Source organism: Giraffa tippelskirchi, chromosome 6 (genome assembly GCF_054371585.1).
Source record: "Giraffa tippelskirchi isolate mGirTip1 chromosome 6, T2T-mGirTip1v1.2.pri, whole genome shotgun sequence".
Lineage (NCBI taxonomy): Eukaryota > Metazoa > Chordata > Mammalia > Artiodactyla > Giraffidae > Giraffa > Giraffa tippelskirchi.
In genome coordinates, this window is record NC_137280.1 from 151,774,922 (window position 1) to 151,792,267 (window position 17,346).

Sequence of the window (17,346 nt, forward strand, 5' to 3'; positions counted from 1 at the left end):
TCTTTTTAAAAGGAACTATTCCATTTTTCCTCTTGGATTATTAAAGTAATATGTTCTCATTATTCAAAAAAAACTTGGAAAATAATGGACTACTCGAAAGAAGAGGGAGAAATCACCCATAATTCCACCTTCCAAAAATAGAGTTAATATTTTAGTGGAATTCCTTCCAAATTTTTTCTATGTATTTTTAAAAACTAGCTGGCATGGTCACCAAAATGATAACTATTTCTTCATTGATGCCATTGTTCTGAATAGTTGATCTAACTGGCCCTAATTAGCTGACAATTTTTTTTAAAGATGTTTCAGCTCTTTTCCTTGTAACATTGGTATTTTAGCATGGCTACATAGCACTTAAATGCTAATCAGTAACTAACCGCTGCAGGTCATATTCTGTAGTTTGGAGCGATGAATCCCTAGTTCAAAAATTGCTTGTTAGTCTCAGACCAGCCATAAAACAAATGAATAATTATCATAGTTATTTTTATGTTTCTGGTATTTTCTCCACCCGGTTTACTTATGAAAAGGGAACAGCTTTGGAAGTTCATATTACAATGAAATTTAAGCCACTTAAAATAATCAAGATTCTAGTTACCTTTCAAAATAATAAAAACTGCTGATGATCCAAGTAATGACTAGTCTAAGGAATAAATTAATCAAATATGTTAGAACTAGGATGATGGCTTTTCTGGAGTCCATTTAGTTATAAACTAGACTCTTTAGGTTAAAGATAATACATGAAAATATTTCAGTAATTATTACTCAACTTTTTCCAAGGACTCTTTTTCCTTAATATTTTTTCTGGCATTGCATTTGATGTGTAGATTTCTTTATTTCAACCAACAAAGAAAAGTCGGCCAAGCATCTACACACAGCTCTTGTAATTTTACTATACTGCAGCAATCTTTCAGCTGTTTATGTTAATAAATGAAAGAATAACACAATGGATTGTGAACATCTTCAGGGAAAAAAATCATAAATTATCCACCTTTAAAGTCCGTACAACTCCTAGCAAAATGCACTTTATAGAGGAAACATCCATAAACAAATAAATGTGATACAAGGTACAATCTGTATGTGAAAGGTATTTGAGTTTTTGATATATTTTCCTTAGTGTTACTCATCTAAATCTTTGTATTCTGAAAAATATCCTTATAATTTCCAAAAGAAAAGCTACTTAATTAGGTCATGTGAACACTTCTTGAAATGAGTTGACAAGTAACTTTACAAAATCTTTGTCCTCATTTATATCCCCAACAGGGCATGAGTGCTCATTTCATTCTATGCTCACCAATGGAGTTTACCCACAAAGTAAACAAACTAATTAGATCCACGGGACATGTCTCTTTTGTCTTCTCATTATTAATGAGTTTGAACATTAGTAAAATATGCAGTACACATTTCTTATTTTGTGAATTGGCTGTTCATGTCCACACTTTTCCCATTTATCTGTTTAAGGTCTCAGCGTTTTCTATTTCTAGTCTTTGTCCTCACATTGTGCAATATAAATACTTCTATCTCAAATAGGCACTTGTATACATGCATCTCTGCTGTAAGACTGTGTTTCTATAAGGGTAGTGACTTTTTATTTATCTGGGAGCAACAGCATACACACAGTAGAGAAAATGCACACTGCGCTTCGTAGAATTATTCCTAGGATTAAATTGAGGTAATCTAAGCAAAGCACTTAAAGCAGTGTCTATCACATACATGATGCTCACTATTTTAAGAAATCAATACGTTTCACTGCTGAGCTAAACCCACACAATTTCATTTCAGAGTTTAGGAAAATCAAGATGAAGTATCTTTGAAAGATCACAAACCATACGTCCAAGTTATAGATCTGGATCCTGATTCTCAAATCATTCACCACAAATTTACATCAGACTGAAATACTCTTGAGATACTAAAACTCTTGAAATTTCTGAAAGGCCAGTATGAATTGTGAAATTTAAAACCTTTTGGCCATCGATGGATTCTTTTCCCTAGTCTGTAATACTCTGCACGCACATAGATGTCTTTTCTTCCCTCATTTACATTTATAGGAAATTGGTGGTGAAAATAGTAAAGCTCAAAGAAGCCCAAATATACATCACATGATTGACGTTTACTTCTCCAGATTAGTTAGCTTTTGTTTTCAGACAGAAGAGGCAGCTGTTCTCGTGGCCACCGTCAGAAAAGCAGAACTAAAGCAACTGAGAGGCAAAGACACAGCCCTTGGGAATGGCCAGTCAGCTGGAGGGCTTAAGGCTCGGCAGTGGGTTAGGAGCATTTCTGCTGCTGCCAGGAGGAGGGGGGGTGGGGTGGTTGCAAAACTAGTCTGAAACAACAACAAAAAAAAGTGAGGTTTTCCGGGATAACAGCAGCGCCGGGGGCGGGGGGAGCAGGCCGGGTTGGCTGCCCAGCAGGCGGGTGTGTCCAGTACAGGCCGGAGGACGCAGGAGGCTGGGGGTGGGGGGCGGAGGGAGCTGCGTCTAGGTCAGCGAAGGACGAAAGAAGCCGGACAATGACGCCGGTCGCCACCGGATCCCGGCTCGAAGGCCACTAGTGAGAAACCGACTTCCAACCTACGGCCGATTTTCCCGGCACCCGCGAGACCCCAGAGCCTCCTCAGGCATTTCCGGTAAGAAGCCCTGGGCCCGGGGCTTAGACCCCCGCATCGCAGCGCGCAGGCGCCTTGCGATACCGGAGGCCGCGGACGCCGGAGGAGGGGGCGTGTGAGTCAGAGGAAAGCCTCTTCTGCGCCTGCGCTGTCTGCTTTCCCCGGTCGCGGAGGGAAGGGGTTGGAAACAAACCTTGAGTCGACGCCGAGCAGTCCTTGGACTCCCGGCCAGCTCGCCCTTCACGCCTCCGCGCGGCGTCTCGGTAGGTCGTCAGAGAGCTCCTCGGGGGTGTGGGGAGGTAAGAGTTCCCTGTTACAGGCGTCTTGGCTTCTCCTCACCCCTGCTGCCCTCACGGAGGGGGCGGGGTGGCTGCTGGTCGCGCTGCGCTAGGCGCTCGGTCTGGCCCTCCTGCGCCTCCAGGGGCCGAGGCTTGGGGCCCCCCGAGCCATTCCTTTTCCGAGCCCCCCTGAAACTGGCGGGGAAATCAGCACTCTCCAACCCAGAGGCCCCCTCGGTAAAGCCTGGAGGGCCGGACCAGGCTAGGATGGCAATCACGGCGACTGTTTGCCGGGTCCCACCCACCTGGGCCGCCCGCAGTGCTCGGCGCTGCCCCGGGGAGCGACCCCCCGGGGCCGCGGCGGGTGGCGGGAGAAGCGCCACCCGGGCCGCCTGTCTGGCCTGGGCGGGGGTGCAGCGCCTGCCGGAGGGGCTGCCGCTCCCCGGGAGAGGGTGGCAGCCTCTGCGCCGAAAGGACTCGGCCCCCGCAGACCGATCTGTCATCGCCGCCCGAGCTCTGGCGAAGCCCGTTCCCGCACCCAGGCATTTTTTTCTCGTCGTTTTAGCCCCGAAGGACGCGGCTGTGTTCCTTCCGTCTACTGTTTCTTTTGTACCTTTGAAAAATTATAAAAGGTGATCTTAACTTTAAAACTGTTAACTTCGTTTGTACTACTGTGATTGCCTATTATTATATTCCAGACTGAGGGTGTTCTTACACCCTCTAGCCCCCACATTTGATAACTTAGTATTTTTTTCTTTGACAAAATAGGCCGCTTGTTGGTCGAATTAGGTTCCTTAATTTATTGTTTTGAGCTTGTCTTTTGAATTGGCAGAAGTTCAGTGGTTTGATCTAGTAGAACTAATTTTTCACCTAATTTCTTTCCTTTTTTTTTCTCCCCCGAATATTAAACTGCATGTTTGGTGTAAAATTTTTTTTTAATATTAAAATAAAGGAAAAGGGAAAATAATCAACTATGATTCCAATAGTTAATTTTGACTTTTTACCTGAGTCTTTTCCCTGTGGCATTTTCTTAATTAAGATGAGATTTTATATACAATTGGATTACCCACTTTTCTTGCTTAAAATTATATTTTGAGCATTTCCCCATATTTTAGAAAACTTTGTAAATATAACTGTGATTTTGATTACACTACTGATACGTGAACAAACTATCTTTTGAAATAGTTATAATACAGGTAAAACTAAATTCCCTGTTAACTATCATCCCCTGGTATGCTAGATAATATGAAAGTATCCAGTTTATTTAATCTAGTGGGTCTCAGTTTCCCTTTCTACACTTAAAAATTATCGAGGAGTAATAGAGTTTTTGTTTTTCTAATGAAGTATATATACTGCTTTAGAAATTGAAACTGAAAATTAAGATGTTTTATTTTATTCATTTAAAATTAACAGTAAACCAATTAATTATATATTAAAAATAATGTTTAAAATAGCTAAAGTATTTTTTAAAAAATATTAGGTGGTATTTTTGTTTTTACATTTTACATTTTTTGTAGATCACTTTAACATCTGGTATTATAGGAGACAGGTAGAATCTCATTTGGTGTGCTGCCTTATTTAAGCTGAAGCATATTAAGAAAATCCATCCTTGCACAGATAAATATTTGGACAGGAAGGCCCTCACCCCCCAAAAGATTTGGGGTTTTTAGAGGCCCTCAGACCACAGTTTGAAAAAGCTGATTTAATCGTTCTCATATCGATGAGCTGTTAGGTTCTTTGCAGTTTTCACTATTACAAACACTGCAACATTGAAAGTTCTTTGTAGTGTATTCTTGAGCATAGTGCTAGTGTTTCTCTAGAAGTAGAATTGCTAGGTCATAGAGTATGTACCTAAAAAGTCTTGACAGACATGAACATCACTTTTGATGTCTACATAATTTTTTGTGTCCTAATGTTGGTGTCTAGATTGTTTTAATTAGTGATCTGGCAAAATATCTTTGCATAGTTTTAGTTGTTTTGAATTATTTTCTTGAATTTATGAAATGAGAATTATTAGATCAAGTCTTAGGAATCTTTCTTGGGTCTTCTGGTATATATTGTCATATTTTTCCCCTGACTGAGTATACCGGTTTACTTCTTATCATCAGGGTCTGAGATGCTCTTTTATCAGAGCCTTACCAACTGTGTGTGCTTTTGTTATTAGAAAGATTGTATTCTGATTTAGTAGGCAGCGAAAGGTATGTATTCTAATTCGTATTGCTTTGATAGTGCAGACTGTACACTGAATTTTTTTTCATAATTTTACTAGTTGTTTTTTCATATTTTTTGCCTATTTATGGTCCAGTGTCCAAGTGTTTTTCTAAAAGATTTGTATTATCTTTTTATATTACAAGGATACATGCTATCATTTTTTGTAGGAAAGGAGCAAAATTAACTTTTTTCCTATTTATAGTAGTATATTTTTGTTAAAAAATACTATAAGGACATACAATATAGATGTGAAAAGCTTACATAATCTCAGACACCATTATTAATAGTTTGGTGTTTGCCCCTCTGTATTTTTTTTCCTTATGCCTTTGCTAATACTGTTTTTTTTTTTTACAACTTATTTGTAACAATGAGTTTGTACTGTGCATGAAGTTTTATAATTTGATTTTTTTCTTTTTTTTGTCTTTTAACATTATATATTGGATATTTTTCTATAGAAGTACATAGACCTCTGGGCAAAGTTCTTTCAGAGTGGCTTTAGGAGTACCAGTTGTAACCTTTAGTTATCTGACGTCAGGCCCTTGTCCTCTTCTGTATTCTCTTCGTAGGTGATTTCATCTGTTAACAGCTATGTGCTGCCAATTTCCAAATCTTTATCTCAGACCTCTCTCCTGCATTCCAGATCCTTACATTCAACTACCTATTGGACATCTCCCCCAGGACATTCTCAAGGTACTTCAAACACCAGTGCAAACGTAAACTCTTGTTTTCCCTCAGTCCCGCTCCTCTTTGTATTGCCTGTTATGGTCAGTGTTACTGCTGGCCACCTACTCACTTGTGATGGCAACCTAGCTAATCCTAGCTTTCTCCCTTGTTTTCAGTCTCCAAAAGTCAATATTCTTTAGCCACTTTTATATCTGTTTCCTTTCTGTGTAATCTGTCTCAGTTCACGCTCTCATCATCTCTCCTCTTTGTATTGCCTGTTATGGTCAGTGTTACTGCTGGCCACCTACTCACTTGTGATGGCAACCTAGCTAATCCTAGCTTTCTCCCTTGTTTTCAGTCTCCAAAAGTCAATATTCTTTAGCCACTTTTATATCTGTTTCCTTTCTGTGTAATCTGTCTCAGTTCACGCTCTCATCATCTCTCACTTGAACCATTTTAGGAGCCTCCCTACTGTTGGTTTTTTGTTTTCTGACAAATCTTCCACGTTGTTGTCAATTTGGTTTCACTCATGAAGAGATTTTTAAAAATCATTTTTGTAAAACTAAATAGTGTAAATATTTGTTTGTAAAACTATGTGTACGTAAATAACCAAGTGAGTAAAGATACTACTTAAAACAAGTTATTATGCACATGTAAATAAAATTCCTTAGAATAGGGAGTATATCTTGTATTTCTTTTGCATCTTCTGTACAAGGTAGATTACTGGCACAATAAATAAATCTTGATTGAAATGGGAAGTATGTGCAGTTTAATAAGATTTCATGTCAAAAGATTTCAGTATCATACTTCCTTGGTGGCTCAGATGGTAAAGAATCTGCCTGCAGTGCAGGAGACCTGGGCTCGATCCCTGCGTCAGGAAGATCCCCTGGAGAAGGGAATGACAACCCACTCTGGTATAAATATTTTATACCTTCTATAAATTATTAGATTATGATTTAATTATCCTACTTTATTTGTATCTTTTAGGTGCCTTAAAGAACATAGTGCTTAGTAGTACAATGCTATTTAGTAGAAATACTTTGTAAGTAGAAATACTTTATTAAGTATTACTTAATAAATTTTATATTCTTTAAGAAAAATTATCTGGCTTTTTCTAGTGAGAATTGTTTCTTTCAGTTTTGCACTTTATTTTTTAGATACATTTTGTATTCAGAGCTCCTTTATTACTTTCTGCTATGTTTATTTTTAACGTAATATTTATCAAAAGGATACCTGTACCTAATTTAAAAAGTCAGATAATACTACAAGACTTACAATCAAAAATAGCCCTCTGCCCTCATCCTCTCCCGTAAATCCCACTCTGCAGAAGCAAAAGCAGAAGCAGCTTTTCTAAGTGTTCCTCATCGGAATCACAAACACAGAAAATAATTTTACTGTTTTCTCAGTTCCCCCAAGGGTGATTTATAACTACAATTGACCCTTGAACAACTCAAGTTTGAGCTGCAGGTCCACTTATTTGTGGACCTTTATTTTTTCCAGTAGTAAATAAATACTACAGTACTACATGTTCCTGCTTGGTTGAATCCATGGATACAGAGGAATTTCAGATAGTGAGCAACTGTGGATATGGAGGGCCAGCTGTAAGTTATACACACCTTCATGAAGAGTCAGCTCCCGTAGCCCACTGTTAAAGGGTCAACTGCAGTAACACTTTAGATGCATAGGAGAGATGTTAATTCATTACATAGAGTGGATGCCTCAGGGCATTAAGGATTAGTTTTCTGACAGAACCTTTATCGAGAAATGTTGCCCCACAGTCAGCAATTATTCAACTCTTTTTTTCGCCTCTGCTAAGTCACTTCAGTCGTGTCCAACTCTGTGTGACCGCATAGACGGCAGCCCACCAGACTCCTCTGTCCCTGGGATTCTCCAGGCAAGAATACTGGAAAGGGTTGCCATTTCCTTCTCCAGTTTTTCACCTCTAGGTTTTTAAATAGCATGCTTTCTTATACAGCTCTCTCTCCCCCCTACTCCCATCCTACCACAAAGTAAACAAGTAAGTTTTAGATACTATTTACCAACTTCCTATTACAGAAGATGGGAGTTTAGTTTTGTTATACCATCCTCCATATTTAAATACCGTACTTCTCTCCTTTATGTTTGCATATTATACGTTCATTTTTAGGGGCTTCCCAGATGGCTCAGTGGTAAAGAATCTGCCTGGCAGTGCAGGAGACAAGGAGATGCAGGTTCCATCCCTGGGTTGGGAAGATCCCCTGGAGGAGGGCATGGCAACCCACTCCAGTATTCTTGCCTGAAAAATCCCATGGACAGAGGAACCTAGCAGGCTACAATCCAAAGGGTCCCAAAGAGTTGGACATGACTGAGCACACAGCACACATGTAAATATTTTGTACAGCTGAGCTAGGTGGTATATTATAATGATATGTTCTTGTATAATTTTGTGTTTTTCCTATAGGTAAAATTATCTTGGTTTTTTAATATATCTTTTTTTTATCTTAATATGTTAACAACCTTTCAGACAAGACGTAAATCTTTTGGTAGATTCACACGTATCAGATAATCTGTTTGTTTACTTTGCAGCATCTCTCTTGTCACCCTGCTTCCATCTTGATGGGTAGCTCTCCAGACCTGTTGCACAGCTGTCTTCTTGAAGTGTCCGTTTATGGTCATCTGTGAATTTCTTTTGTCTCTCCCCTGTGGTGGATAGCTTGTTTCCATGATGTCAGGTCTTTCTTCCTTGGTGTCTATTACCTTCATGTTGGCAAAGTACATTTTCTAGTAGTTCCTGAAAAAGACCAAATGGGAGGCAGATTTTGACATACCTCCTTCATTGTCTGTGTGCAATGTATGTGCACATGCATTTCCTTACTTTCTGGCATTATAAGATACTCCATGCTCTTCTGGTATATTTTCTGTCCCGGTCTTAGAGTTAGCGATTTCTGCAAGGAACCTTGGTTCCTTTTGTTGAAGAAACCAGGACCTGGCTCTAGTGTGTTTGTTGTCACTATGATTGTCTTGCTTTTAGGCTCTTTTAGCTGATGGAGCAATAGATAAATGGGTTTATGATAATATCTATAAATATTTCAAGTAAAAAATTATTACAAATGTGTAACCACCTGTGTCCATATTAAGATGAACATGAATTTATTCTGATGTCTCCAACTCAAATTTGTTACCATATCAATCATATTCTAGCTTCTTCCCCTTAACTTATCTATAATCTTTCCCTCTAAAAGTGGGGGACCTTGCTCCCACCATCAGCCATCCATTTATTTAATTTCATTTCTAGCATATGTGCATGATGGTTTCAGAATTAACCCATACCCCCATGAGAAACAGTTTTATCAACTAGCAGTTCTCAACCGCTGGGTGGTTGGCCCCAGGGATCAGTTTTATGGAAGACAAGTTTTCCGTGGACTGGGGTAGGGAGGGTGGTTTCAGGATGATTTGAGTGCATTACATTTATTCTGTACTTTATTTCTATTATTATTATATCAGCTCTACCCCAGATCATCAGGCATTAGATCTTGGAGATTGTGAATCCCTGAACTAGAATATAATGCTTGTGTTGCTTTTAGACTCCAGTCATTTCCCAAGGTAGAACTTTATTTTTCCATACTGTTCAGCATGGTTGTCTTATATATTCATAATGCATTTAGACTTCTTTTTTCAAATTCTGCATTCCATCTGAGTTCTCCAGCCTTCTAATATTTTTTAAATTTGCATACATTGAGATTGTACTTTGTATTATAAAGTTGTATGGATATTAACAAACGCTTAATGTTTTGTATTCACTATTATAGTATTTTCCAAAATAATTTCAATACTCTAAAAAATCCACTTTGCTTTACCTGTTTAGTCCTCCTCTAGTCTATCTAGTCTAGAGCACTGATTATCACTGATGTATTTCCTGTCTCTCTAGTTTTACCCTTTCCAGGATATCATAAAATTAGAAACCTATACTACGTAGATTTTTTTAGACTGGCTTCTTTTACTTAGCAATACCCATTTAAAATTCATCCATCTTTTTGTGGCTTGATAGTATATTTCTTCATATCACTGAATAATATTCCCTTGCGTGGATGTACCAAGGTTTATTTATCTACTCACTTATTGAAGGACATCTTGGATGCTTCCACATTTTGGCAGTTATGAATAACATTGCTATAAACTTTCACATCTAAGTGCTTGTGTGGACATGAATCTTTAAGTCAGTTGGGTAAATGTTGTGGTCCTTTAATGGACCGGAACTTGGGGGTACAGAGTCGACTGATAAAAAAGTGAAAGAAAGGAAAAAAGAGGCTGAGCCGCATGAAGGGGACGGGGGTGGGGGGTGGGGGACACACACGGGGACCAGTGCTCTAATGGAACAAAGGCGTTTATTTAACATACTGTGGGCATATATATACTCTCCTACAAGATAGCCCTTTTTAGCAGAGACAGGGATCAAAAATCTAACAAGTCATCCAGAAAGCCAGAGGCTAGAATCATTCTCAGTGGAGGGGGTTGTAAAAGTTACTTTACATATAGGAAGGGAAGAGTTGTAACTGGCTGCTGTTCACCGTATGGAATTTCCATACGAATGAGATACATGAATTTCTATTATTCCCGAAAGCCGGCTTGCCAGCTCTCTGGCACCTGTATTCAGGTGCTGTTAAGGAACATAGAATTCATGCAAGACTGAAAACAGCACACAGGAAGCCTCCTGTTAAATGTATTTACATGACAGGTAAATACCTAGTATTACCGTTGCTGGATCATATGGTAAGACAATGTTTAGTTTTATAAGAGACCGCCAAGGTGTCTTCCACAGTGACCGTACATGTTGCATTCCTATCAGCAATAAACGAAAGTTCTTGCTGCTTGGCATCCTTGGGGCATTTGGTATTGTCAGGTTTTTTTTTTTTTTTTTTTTTTGGATTTCAGCCATTGTAATAGATACGAAATGATACCTTATTATTTTAATCTGTAGTTCTCTAAAGATAAATGATGTTCAGTGTTTTATCATATGCTTGTTTGCAAGTTTTTTATCTTTTTTAAATTAAAAAACAATTTTATTTATTTCTTTTTTGGCTGTGCTGGGTCTTCGTTGCTGTGCAGCCTTTTCTCTAGTTACAATGAGCAGGGGCTCTTTTTTGTGGCACACAGGCTTCTCGTTGCAGTGGCTTCTCAGGTTTCAAAGTACAGGCCCTAGGGCACGTGGGCTTCAGTAGTTGGGCTCAGTATTTGTGGTTCCTGGGCTCTAGAACATACATTCAGTGGTTGTGGCACAAACTTAGTTGCTCCATGGCATGTGGATCTTCCCAGACCAGGGATCAAATGTGTGTCTCCTGCACTGGCAGGTGGATTCTTTACCACTGAGCCTCCAGGGAAGCCTTTTAACTTTTATTTTATATTGGAGTAAGCTGATTAACAATAATTGTGTTTGTTTCAGGTGTACAGCAGAGTGATTCAGTTATACATATACATGTATCCATTCTTTTTAAAAATCTTTCCCATTTAGGTTGTTACAGAGAATTGAGCAGAGTTCCCTGTGCTATATGTTGTTGTTCAGTCACTCACTCGTGTCCGACTCTTTGTGACCCCATGGATTTCAGCACACCAGGTCTCCCTGTCCTTCACCATCTCCCGGAGCTTCCTCATACTCATGTCCATTGAGTTAGTGATGCCATCCACCCCATGTTATCCTCTGTTGCCTCTTCTCCTCCTGCCCTCAGTCTTTCCCAGTATCAGGGTCTTTTCCAGTGAGTTGGCTGTTTGCATCAGGTGGCCAAAGTATTGGAGCTTCAGCATCATTCCTTCCAATGAATATTCAGGATTGATTTCCTTTCTTCTTTGGAGACACATCTGTTCAGAACTCTTGCCTGTTATTAAACTGGATTGTTTGTTATCTATTGGATAGGCTAAAAAGTTCATTCAGGTTTTCCCATAACATCCTATGGAAAAATCCAAATGATTTTTTTGGCCAACCCAGTAATTATTGAATTTTAAGAGTTTTTTTGAGGATTTTAGATACAAGTCCTTTATTAGTTATGTGTTTTGCAACTATTGTCACCCACTCTGTGGCTTGTCTTCTTATTTTCTTAACAGTGTTTTTTTCATAGCAGATGTTTGTAACTTTAATAAGGTCCAACTTATCAATTTTTCTTGCATGTCTCATGTCATTGGTCATCACCAAACCCAGGGTTTGGGAAGTTTTCAGCTATTATGTCTTCAATTATGTTCTCTGCTCCTTTCTCTCCTCTCCTGAAACTCCTATAATGTAAAGTTAGTACATTTAGTGTCATCTCAGAGGTCTCTTAAGTTGTCTTTTTTTTTCCATAATTCTTTTTTTTTTATGTTCAGCTTGAGTGATTTCTACTACTCTGTCTTCCAGTTCGCTGATCTGTTCTTCTGTATCATCCTACTGCTGATTCCTTCCTGTGTATTTTTTCCTTTCAGTTATTGTATTCAACTCTGTTTGGTTCTTTACATTTTCTAATTCTTTGCTAGAAACTAATTTCTCACTGTATTCATCTGTTCTTTTACCAAGTGCTTTGAGCATTTTCATGATCGTTACCATGAACTCTTTATCAAGTGGGTTGCTTATCTCCACTTAGTTCAGCTTCTGGGGTTTTATTTCATTCCTTCATTTGGGACATACTCGTGTGTTGCCTAATTCTGTCTCTAATTCTGTGTATTTGATAGGTTGGTTACACTTCCTGATCTTGGACTAGTGGCCTTATGTGGAAGGTGTCCTATGGTGTCCCGCAGCACACTCCCTTCTCATCCCCAGACCTATGTGCTCTGGAGAGTGCACTCTGGGTGGACTGCATGGGCCCTTCCTTTGTGGTGGGATGCCTGCTGTGGGCATGCTGGTAGGTGTGGCTGACCTCTTCTCTGGTTTGGTTGCCAGGCCCTAAGTAGTGTGAAGGCTGCCAGCTGCTGGTGGCAGGGGCAGGTCCTGGCATGACTGGCTGTATGGCCTGGGGTGTTCCAATCCTAATGCTGTACTGCTGGTGGACAGGGCTGGGTCATGAGCTGATTGGCCCAGGATTAGTACTGGCCCATTAGTGGGCAAAGCTGGGTCCTGAGGCTGGTGTTGGCCTGCCGGTAGGTGGGGCTGTTTCCTGACATGGGTGGCTTTGAGGTCTGGGGTGTCCTGGAGCTGATGCTGGCCTGCTGTTGGTTGGGTCCAGATCTGTGGCTAATAAGCCAGAATGATGCTTATCATCACAAGTGTCCACATGGTAGAATGAGCTCCTCAAAATCACCGATGCCAGCGTCTGTGTCCCCAGGGTAAGCTCCAGTTGTCTCCTGCCTCTCCAAGAGGCTCTCTGAAATCAGCAGGTGAATCTGACACAACCGCCTTTCAAATTACTGCTTCTGCCCTCAATCTCAGAGCATGTGTGATTTTGTGTGAACTCTTAAGTCTCTATTTCCCCCAGCCCTCTGGCTCTCCTGAGTGTAAGCCTAAAGCCTAATGTTTTAGGGGGCTTGTCCTCCTGTTACAGGACCTCCAGGCTGGGAAACTTGCTGTGGGGCTCAGGCTTCTCATTCCTTGGGCAGAACCTCTGCAATCGTTTATGCTGTTTATGGGTCACCCACCCAGGCGTATGTGTCTTGACTGTACCACGTCTCCACCTTTCCTGTCCGTCTTGTGGTTCCTTCTTCATATTGTTACAGAAGACCTTTTCTGTAGGTTCTCATCAGTGGTTGCTCTTTAAATAGTAATTTTGGGACTTTCTTGGTGGCCCCTGGCTAAGACCCTGCGTTTCCAAAGCAGAGAGCCTGGGTTTGATCCTTGGTCAGGAAACTAAATCCCACATGCTGCAACTGAGTTTCCTTGCAACAACTAAAAGATCCTGCATGCCACAACAGATCAAAGATAACCACATGCCACAGCTGAGACCTGGCACAGCCACAATAAATAAATAAATATTTTAAAAATAAAGAGTTATTTTGATGTGTCCATGGAAGGAGCTATAGGTATTTTGTAGATACTGTTTACCAAATTGAAGAAGTTCCCCTCTAATAATTTGCTGAGAGTTTTTATCATGAGTGTTGGGTTTTGTCAAGTGGTTTTTCTTTTGCATCAGTCAGTATGATTATTTGATAACTCTTCTTTAGTCTGTCGATGTGGTACATTACATTGATTAATCTTCAGATGTTGAGCCCACCTTGTATACCTGGATAAATCCCGTTTGGTGGTTGTATATAATTCTGTTTATGCACTGTTGGATTCAGTTTGGTAATATCTTGTAGATTTTTACTTCTGTGTTCATAAGCTACATTGGTCTGCAGTTTTCCTTTCCTGTAATGTCTTTATGGTTAGGTGTTAGAGTTATGCTGGTCTTATAGGATGATTCAGAAAGTATTCCCTCTGCTTCATTTTTCTGGAGGAGACTTTGGAGAATTGGGATCATTTCTTCATTAAATGTTTGGTAAAATTCACAAGTGAAGCTATCTAGACTTGGTGACTTATTTTGTGGAAGGTTATTAATTATTAATTTAGTTTCATTAATATATGTAGGACTTTAGGTTATCTGTTTCTCCTTGTGTGAATTTTGGTTGTTTGTGTTTTTCAAGAAATTGGTCCATTTCATTGAAATGATCAAATTTGGGGATATAGAGTTGTTCATAATATTCCTCTATTTTTCTTTAAGTGTCCATGATATCAGTAGTTATGACCCCTTTTTCATTTCTGATATTGGTAATTTGTATCTCTTTCTTTTTAAAATCAGCCTAGTTTATCAGCTTTACTTTTGTAAAGAGTTTTTGGTTTCAGTGATTTTCTTCATTTCTCTGTTGTTTTCCTGTTTTTAACTTATTGATTTCTGCTCTAATGTATTTTATTTATGTTTTCTACTACCTACTTTGGCCTTAAATTGCTCTTTTTCTGATTTCCCAAGATGGAAGCTTAGAGTATAGATTTTTAGATCATTCTCCTTTTTTAATATATGCACTTAAATCTATTAAAAACCCCTCTAAGCATTGCTTTTACTACGTCCTGTAAGCCTCACTTGAATTTTTAGATTTCTGCTATCAATTTCCATGATTACTTTTTTTTTCATATATTCGTTACGTATGGCTTCCTGTTGCTGTTCTATAGTTGTGTTGCTTTTTTTCTGAGAATGTAAGTTTCTTTGATGTTTTCTTCTTCCTATATTATCTCTTTCTCCAAGTTCCTTTTCTTTCTTTTGGTGTCTGTGTATTTTCATGTACTTTTGTGTATGTATGATTCCAATTTAAAAATGGAAATAGAAGTAATACACTTAAATGAATTAGGATGACATGCCATTGTTATTGAGAAGTGTTCTGAAGTTTACCTTGTGCTAGCATAATTAATTGTTCTTTTGAAGATGACCCTTTCTTTCTGTCTCTTCTGTCTTCAGGATTCAAAAGTTTCACTATAGAGTACTTGTGGATTCCTCTTTGTAGTCTGTTGAACCATGTGAAGGTTAGGGATGCTGACCTTCTCTGTTGTCAAAAATTCTTCCATAACCTACAGTCAGTCCTCCGTACCCATGGTTCTTCCATATCCACAATTCCACCAACCCTGATTGTGCTGTATTGCAGTATTTACTATTGAAAAAAATCTGCATGTAAGTGAACTGTGCAGTTCAAACCCATGTGGTTCAAGGGTCAACTGTATTTCTCTTGCTTGGTAATGGGTTACCTGTATCTGTTGTGTCTTTAATCAGTTCTGGAACTCCTGGCATTATCTTTGCAAGCGTACTTGTTCCATGCTCTCCATTCTCCTTTGTAGGGCTGCATTCTCATTCTGTCGTCCATGTTTCTTAACTTCTTTTTCATAGTTTCTTCTTCCCCATTTCTCTGGGCTGCATTAGAGGTTATTTCTTCAGATAGGTCTTCAGTTCTTTGGTTCTGTATTAAGCTCTGTCTAACCTTTTCAATCCGTCTTTGAAGTATCATCTTTTTGAGCCTCGTGTCCCCGGTTTGTGGTGACTGTCATCAGTGGCTCTAGTAAAGCGCTCTCATTGTTTATTGTCTTTTACCTTTCATCTCCCTCTCCTTTTCCTTACTCCAGGCCACCATTCACATGTGTTTAATAATGTGTATCTTTTTGTTTGTATATTATTGCAAAATTTGTATTGTGTTTTACGAAAGGAACAATTGGTAACAGACTGAAAAGCTTAAAAAGTCATTCACTGTCTACTGTTTGAGGAGCGTTGCTGGGAGCGCTCCCCCTTCTGCGCTTAGTCTTAATTGCTTTCTTATGATGTCGTTTAGCTTGTCCCTCTGTGCTTCAATTTCCTGTAGACATGCAGTTTGTGCTAAAAGCTTTATTAGATTCAGAGTCGGTTACTGTTTTTGTTTTTTAAGGCAAGAATATTTTGTATGTGATTCTGTGTCTTCCACATGAAGCACGTAATGGTTGGTTCTTTCACATTTATTGATGGTGAAATTGATCACTGGATTCATACGTATTGGCCTGATCCCACTTTATAAAGTTTCCCACCAGCCTTTCATCAAGCAGTTTTAACGTACATTGATAGCCATTGCCTAGTCCATTTATTGCATTCGGGACTGTGAAGAGATGATTTTTAAAATGTTAATATCCTTCTGCATTTATCAACTGGAATTCTTATCTGAAGAACTCTTCCTTAGCAATTGTTTTGTTATCCTAAAGTACATTTTGTAAATAAAGGGCAAAATAAATTCTTAGTTCTTTTCTCTTTGAGTGGTGGTTTTTATTTCTAGTATCATTATGATCTCTTGGGGTGTGTGTGTGTGTGTGTGTGTGTGTGTTTTAATCCATTGATTTGTGGTCAGGCCTCATTTATTTGATGTTCACTTGTCCCATTTAAGCCAGTGGGATCACCTTCAACTTAGCCCCTGTGTTCTTTTATATTGTCCCATTAGTCATTGATAGATTCCTTCAAGGTCTTTCAGGCTTATTTGGTGGAGTTCCTGCCACAAATCAAAGGTTCATCTACTTTATTCATAAAGTTAATTTTAGCTTTCTTGTACCTCTCTCCTATGCTTATTTTCTGTATCTTTAATTTCTGCTCTTAGCTTATTTTTTTCATTCTTTCTTTCCTAGTTTAAGCATCTAAGTCTCTACATATCTGTTAAAGTGCTACTTTTACTCATTCTCACAAGTTTTTACATGCAGTATTATTTATGTGTAGTATATTTTATATTATTTGATACATGGTACTTACAACCATTTTTAGTTTTCAACTATGAATTCTTTGACCCATGAGTTATTTAGATGAGTGTTTTAAATTTTACAGTAGTTTACGTATACATGTTATATTGTTAAGAGTTTGCTTTCATGTCATTTTTGTATGTATAGAGGAATTTCCCCAAATAAATCACAGATTCTTCAAAGCAATACTCTTAAATTTTATTTGTGTCTGTTCCCTAACTATGTTTCTTGGCATGCAATACACGGTATTAATATTCATGTATTAGAGAATTAAAGGAACTATCATACTTTGTATTTTTTAGCCACACAAGAATTAAATTCTGAATAAGTCTACAAGTAGAATGGACAGTTATTTTAAAGCAGCAGTCAGTGACTTGGACAGACTTCTTGATGATTTTGAACAGAATCCAGGTTTGTTGATTTTTCATTTGTACCATTAATGTAATTTTAAAATG

The 17,346-nt window shown here is 38.8% G+C and overlaps 1 protein-coding gene across 12 annotated transcripts in view; it reads left to right on the forward strand.

Moving 5' to 3' along the window:
- The first annotated feature begins 2,136 nt into the window (after positions 1-2,136).
- ZFYVE16 (zinc finger FYVE-type containing 16) overlaps positions 2,137-17,346 on the forward strand; it is a 56,960-nt gene continuing 41,750 nt past the window's right edge. For 5 of the 12 annotated variants that reach the window (XM_081503790.1, XM_081503792.1, XM_081503800.1 and 2 more), the window contains exons 1-3: positions 2,754-2,862; positions 5,655-5,778; positions 17,194-17,302. In XM_081503790.1, the coding sequence (XP_081359916.1) occupies positions 17,233-17,302 (70 nt within the window). In that variant the 5' untranslated portion in view covers positions 2,754-2,862; positions 5,655-5,778; positions 17,194-17,232. Of the gene's footprint in view, positions 2,621-2,753; positions 2,899-5,654; positions 5,779-17,193; positions 17,303-17,346 lie in introns of those variants that run through there. The other 7 variants (XM_081503791.1, XM_081503797.1, XM_081503795.1 and 4 more) reach the window with 6 other exon arrangements.